The sequence below is a fragment of the Loa loa genome, assembly GCF_000183805.2.
Source record: "Loa loa unplaced genomic scaffold supercont3.2, whole genome shotgun sequence".
NCBI lineage: Eukaryota > Metazoa > Nematoda > Chromadorea > Rhabditida > Onchocercidae > Loa > Loa loa.
Genome location: NW_018108182.1, coordinates 1200637 through 1207845, shown reverse-complemented (window position 1 = coordinate 1207845; position 7209 = coordinate 1200637). Strand labels below are relative to the sequence as shown.

General features: G+C 33.8%; 1 protein-coding gene across 1 annotated transcript; it reads right to left on the bottom strand.

Moving 5' to 3' along the window:
• Nucleotides 1–59: 59 nt before the first annotated feature.
• Nucleotides 60–6860, bottom strand: LOAG_11154 (thrombospondin type 1 domain-containing protein; the record flags this gene model as incomplete). Its single annotated transcript, XM_003146677.1, has 16 exons — nucleotides 60–147; nucleotides 404–1232; nucleotides 1400–1526; nucleotides 2241–2399; nucleotides 2680–2831; nucleotides 2955–3095; nucleotides 3298–3438; nucleotides 3802–3928; nucleotides 4298–4377; nucleotides 4491–4673; nucleotides 4739–5066; nucleotides 5453–5570; nucleotides 5685–5862; nucleotides 6062–6133; nucleotides 6323–6470; nucleotides 6786–6860. 16 exons carry the CDS (start codon nucleotides 6858–6860, stop codon nucleotides 60–62), a joined length of 2946 nt encoding a protein of 981 aa, XP_003146725.1.
• Between the last annotated feature and the right edge of the window lie 349 nt (nucleotides 6861–7209).

The window sequence follows — 7209 nt, the reverse complement described above, 5'->3', positions numbered from 1 at the left end:
TTAGAAATAAAACACAGAGTAATTGTTTATTACAATATTTAAGACAAAATTTTACACTTTTAATTTTTACATTCCGCTGGCAGTAAACAATTCATCTCTTCCCGTGCACTACCACTGCATGTGCAATTTTCTTCCCCAATGCAATGCCTAAAATGATAATAGAATTTTAAAATTACGGGAAATTTCCTTGCAACTAAGAAAATTCAATCATTCAACTTTTAAAATCTGAAAATTTCAAATTTGAGGATTAATACTGGGAGCTATTTTTTCCCACTTTTCCGGACATCTAATTATTAGATGTCCGGAAAAGTGGGAAGAAATATATGAAATATGAAGTTGAAAAAAAAAATATATGAAATATGAAGTTACAAATTTGATATATTTTGTCGGACGAGAATTTTACCTGAATCGACGTTTAACATGGTGATGACATGTTTGTTGGCATGCTGACCACTGATACCACTCAGCCCATTGACATCTGATTTCGATGAAGATATTAGCTGGCATAGCGTAACGGGAAGGCGCAAGAAGGTAAGCAGAAGCAATTCGTGAAGGAACATAACCAGGAGCACCTGGTGGTATAACATAACCTGGAACACTTGGTGGAGAAACGTAGCCAGGTGCATGTAATGCAACAGCGTAATCTGGTGTACCAGGTACCGAAACGTAACCAGAAGCGCTTATTGCAGGAGTGTAACCAGATGTAACAGATGCAGGAACGTAACCAGGTGTGTCGGGTCCAGGAATGTCAGCAGGAGCAGTTGCCAAAGCAGCGTAACCAGGTGTAACAGGTGCAGAAAAGTAGCCAGGAATACTTGCTGGGGGAATATAACCGGCAGCACTTGGTGTAGTAACGTAATCTGGTGTACCAGGTACCGAAATATAACCAGAAGCACTTATTGCAGGAGGGTAACCAGGTGTAACAGATGCAGGAACGTAACCAGGTAGATCGGTTGCAGGAATGTGCATAGGGGTAGTTGGCAAAGCAGCGTAATCGGGTGCAGTAGGTGTAGGGACGTAATCAGGAACACCAGGTGCAGGAACATAACCAGATGGACATAGTCCACCTGGACTAGGTGCAAGAGCAGTACCAGGTAAACTTGGTGCATAGCCAGTTATGCGAACACATATTGGCAGCGAAGTAGGTGTTGCACAAGAAATTTGTTCTCTACAAGTCCTTTCCTCACGAGCATCACCATAACAATGACCAGTGCAGCTGGAATCATCCTGTTCTGCAAAATGATTAGACAATTAACAGGATGGATATATGATACCCTTATACGATATGGAACCACTGTAACCGTAGTCCTTTTATTACAGTAAACATTACCGTAGCTATACTGAGCGATTATTTGACTGACAGCTTCGTATGTAACATTCAAGCATAATGAATACCTACCATAGCCAAGTCTTAAGCACATTTTTGTTCGCGAACTATGTCCGGTACCGCATCTGTGACTACATGGTGTCCAACTTGACCAGGAGGTCCATTCACAGCACAATCGTTCGAGACATACCGCAGTTTCCTGCAAATTTCAGATATTAAAGAAGAAAAAAAAAACGAGAAAAGAAAAGAACGAAAAGAAGGAAAGTATTAGCAGGAACGAGAAGATAATTCAATATCTTGTAGTAATCACCCGTATTGATTTGATATTACACTTTATTCACTAATTATCCGTTTAATAAACACGTGTAATTGTCATTAAGAACTTCCAAGGATTCAGGAATTTATTAATTATTTGTGTTCAAGTCAATCTAAAGTTATTAATTAAAATTATATTTCATCTAAAGCATTCATTTATTTTTGGTTGCAAAAGAAAAGAAAAAATAAGGAAATATATTGTTTAGAGCTCGGAAGAATTTAATTTAATTCAAATTTTGTTTTTCGTTTTTTTTGATCTGGAAGAAGTGCTGAGGATGTTAATTAAAAGTAACTTGCAATCATTAATAATTAGATTATTAAATCAGTGCTAAATAATCATTTTTTGCACAGAAAAAATCTGTCATATTTCATCAATCAGTATCCAAAAAGCTAAAAAGGCTAAACTTCTTTATTCTATTCATCATTCAATACCTAAAGGTAATCTTTTCCAAATACCTCACTCCCTTATTCAACATCTGAAAATTATTCAATAATCTACATTGAAGCATTTATCAACTTTTAAAATTTGTAGTGAGATAGCAACCTTCTGTTAATGATTAATTATAATTTGAAAAAAGGAACAAAATCAATTTCATACCGATTTTTCACCTTTACAACTATCAGCTGATCCATCTAGAAATAAGCACTCTCGATGTCGTATCCGTTCACCAATCCCGCAATCTTGGCTACACTTTGACCATGCTGTCCATTCGGTCCATTGTGGACAGCTTACTCCAGTTTCACAATACTGAATGTCCTAAAATGCCATAAATTATCCTGTTTACATAAATTATCCTTGTTTGAAACTGCTTAAAGTACAGGCATATCCCATTGAATATAGCCATGTTATCACTCCCGAATTAAATCAAATTAAATATCCCATTTCATCTATGAGTTAAATTTGCAACGGATGGAAATGATAAGGATGGTATTTCTCTAGAGATAAATAGATTGAAATAATGTCACCAAACTTTTAAACTTCTTTAGTGGAATTTACTGGATATTGTCGGTATCATAAATCATATTACAAAAGAAACCTCAGCATTTCCTGGACAATCAGCACCGATACAGGTACGATATCGTTGTTGCATCCCGCTACCACATGTTACCGAGCACTCGGACCATTCTTGCCATGCTGACCATATCATACATCGGCCAGCATGACATGGCATTATTTCCACTCGTTTTCCTAAGCAAGAATTTAATTTCATCCATAACTTAGTTTAAATTTAAATAACTTAATTTAATTTTAAATTATTATTGAAAAATTCAATGTATCACAGCTATTTCTAGGATATAAATGAGGAAATACCGGGACAGAAAATTCCATGACATAAACGTTTTCGCGTTGATATTCCGAAATTACATTTCGCGGAACACGCTGACCATTGACCCCATTCTTGCCAGGTTGAGCATGCCTGTTCCATGCATACATTCTGCTCACTACTTTCACCTCAAAAATTTCTTTCTGCTTTTTTTTCACATTTAAATCATTTATGGAATGATATGATAAGCGAATAATATGCTTATCAATTAATTTCTCTTTATAGTTCATTCTTTTAAATAAGTAAAAATATACAGACTTACTTCCATTTCAGTAATTTCTGGTTAAACTTTTAGAAGTGATTTGGAATCAATCAAAGGAGAATTTTTACCAATGCATTCCCGTCCCATGCAAACACGTTCCCTAGTGATGACCCCTTCTCCGCATGATACCGAACAAGCTGACCATTCCTGCCATTCTGACCATTCCTCACATTCATCTTGGTGACAATAAGTTTCTTGATAAGCGTCTCCTATAAGCTAAATTGTTTAAGTCAGTTTCTTCAGCTTATTTCTCATCGATCCTTCATGCATATCATTGATATGTTTTATGCCAAATGGAATAAAAAGATTTGTTTGAAAAAATAAAAATAAAAACTCAGAAAATAATACTAATATTAGACATTTAAAAATTGATGGTTCAAATCATACCTTGTAAACAAATTATTTTATTAAATAACTTAATCCGTTAGACTTCTGTTAAGGTGATAGTCTTTCAGAATGACCGGAATCTATTACGGATCGATATCGATCCGGCATGAAATTATGCTATTACTAAAAAATGGACATTTTACCAAATGCCACATATTTATTATAAAATTAATTTGCTTCCGAACCAATGCAATTATTGCCATCACAAATACGTGAACGCCTTTTGGTACCAGTACCGCATGTCACTGAACAGTGTGACCATGATTCCCATTGACCCCATCCTGGGCATGGTACCGTCTCACATTGTATTATCTGTAAATCGTCAAGTAATGAATACGATATTAGAAATCGACGTAGTATTTTTATAATATATTACAATAGCAAAAGTTTTTTATAGTATGATACGATACTATAAATCGATATAGTATGTTAATAGTAATGTATGGTACTTTGTAATTACTAAAGTTGGCATGATTTATCAAATATTGATCATCTAGATTGAGTACTGTACACTATTATGAACGATCTACGAGAAAGGAGAGCAATGAAAGTATACAAATAGCTAACATTTTGTGTTCGTTGTGATGAAATTCAAATTATTCTATTCTTTTTATACTTTATCTTATCTTCTTATCATATACAATAATATATTTGGGTAAAATTAAATAAAATATACTATACCTCATGATCGGAACCGGTACAGTAACCCATACCAAGATAGCAGTAACGTGATCGTGTCTTTTCACCTATTCCACATGTTACTGAAAGTAATCGATGATATCATATAATTTTTTCTTTTCTGTAACAGAAAAAAAAAGAGGATATTACGAATGATATTAATGACAAGTATTGATTTTAGTGGAAATTAATTTACCACTACAAATACTCCATGAAGTCCAATCAGCCCAGCTTGCTACACATGGGACAACTTGATGACATTTACGCCATTCGACATTTTCACCTTTACATTCTCCTTCATTACAAATACGATATCGTTGTATCATACCAATTCCACATGTTGCAGAACAAAATGACCATTCTGACCAGCTTGACCATACTATAAATTTTGTAATTTAGTTGCACAATACAAATGTCTTATACGTTATAAATTACTATAAGTACCGCTTATTGGTGCTTGAGGTTGTACTTGACCGTAAACTGGTACTTGAGGTTGTACTTGACCATAAACTGGTGCTTGAGGTTGTACTTGACCATCAAGTGATGATTTGGGTTGCGCTTGACCATCAACTGGTTCCTGAGGTTGTGCTTGACCATAAGTTGGTGCTTGAGGTTGCACTTGGCCATAAACTGGTGGTTGAGGTTGTATTTGACCATAAATGGGTAGTTGCGGTCGTACTTGACCATAATAAACTGATGGTTGAAGTTTTGACTGGGTAGAAGTTGGACATGTTGTTGGACATCCATTTCCAATTCCAAGTTGTTGCTGAATCTAAAAAGGAAATCATTCAGCTGATGAATATTTGCAGCTATGAGTGATAGTTTCCTCGTGATGGTTCATTTAAATACCTTATTGAAGTTTAGAAATGGTATTAGGCGGTGAAGCTTAATTAACAGGAGAGTTTAAAGGGATGAACTGATAACTGATATTGTCTAGCTGGAGCATTGATAAACCTGATAAAATGTTATCATTGTTAACAATTTCGTTTTATAAATTGGCATTTACGGATGATTTATGTATTACATAGAATTGATATTTATCATAAATTTCTTTACTTCCTGTTTCAACTGATCATATACATTTTTCATATACAATATTATATTTAATAATAGATTGATGGATTGCATAATTTACTTTAAAGTCTTTTTATATCTAACCTGCGTTTTCTGACCAATGGTCATATTTATGGACTTTTGTTGGAAATAATCTTGCCAATAGCAACATGATCGTGCCATTTGTTCACTATGCATACTCATTATTTTCTTATATTCGTCACTTAAATAAAATTTGGATATGATTATTTGTGAAGAATGTATTATAATCCAATACAGTATCCCAAATAGAAAATAAAACAATGATCATCTATTAAAAGAAGAGAAGGATACTTACGATCTAATATCAGGATGTTGATATGGATACGGTGGATATGATATACTGATATCTATAGTTGGAGCATAACCAGTAATTTTAGCACCGTAACCTAATGCGTGATAAAAATTGCGACTGGAGCATCGTCGGCGCTGAATGTTACGACCATATTCGCATGGTTGCGACCGAACTTGTCTCCCTAAAAAGGATATGTAGTAATTCTTCCATATCTATTCCTGTACCTTACGACATTTCCGACAGGTACACTTTTCCATTTCACTCATATTTGCTTAATTCATTGATAACTAATATTCATTCACTAAGTAATCCTTTTGAAACCTGAAAATGAGAAAGCTTACAAAGTAGATCAATGATAGCATATCAGTTATATTCTTCACCTGTTCGTGGCGAACATTCGGACCATGCTGACCATGAACCGGTAGCTTCAATTGGTCTACCGTAGCCAACATCTGAATAAGAAATATATCAAAATCCATGATTTCTTGATTTTCCATACAATTGCAATAGTTAACTTTCTACTTGATGCTATGACAACTCCATCTAATACTTGAGGCATTATCATAATGAAATATTTTATGCAAATCGCATAATTTGATCCATTAAATTACCGTGTTATTCTATTGATCTAATCCGATTACCTCGTTTCTTTTTCGATACTCCATCGGTAGATGCGGTGAAATCAGTGAAGAGGGGTGGGAAAGGATCGAATTGATGGCAGTCAGCTACGATTTCCAACGATCGTATCATATCCAATTTTTTCATCGGTTTTTCTGGTACCAAAACAACCTAAAACAAGCGAACTTTTCAAGATATGAATAAGAAATTCCAAATGAATGGATTTAATATATGGAGTAAGATTTTTGCTCTTTAAAGATCCTTTAAATCTATCAAACTTTCATCTTCAATAAACATATCAATGAATCTGATTAATGAATCTAACAGAGTGTCATCAATGCGTGAGATTCTAAAAATCAATCAATAAAGAATATTCCTTTTTAAAATTCCCTTGTTTTTTTTTTTATTCTTTACAAAATTTGGTGACGTACCGACCGATACATTCAATGGTCGACTCATTTATCATAGTGAAGTAAGTATACTTACATCTTGATCAATGCTATTTTTGCTGAACAGATAACAAATATGATCCTTCTCTCGCTCATGCAAATAATAAAACATCACTGAAAGTTAGTTTATATTAATTCATTTACAAATTTAAATAAAATTAAAGCATTACTTAAAGTATGATTTGTAAACCGTAAATGGGATTGTTCTGATATTTCTTCATTGAATAATCTGTGAAGTTGTTCTGCAATATTTAACTACAATTTGAAAGCTATTTCTAGGAGAAGTAAAAAGAATTAGTAATTTTTCAAGAGAAGTAAGATTAAGAGATGGAATTATCGTTAATTATTCGTTTCGAGAAGCAATAATTTGTGAATTCAATTAAAGGCTTTACTGTAAGTTTTCATCACTGCAACTTTACTTTTTATATAAAAAATGCATAATTTTATCATCATCATCATCA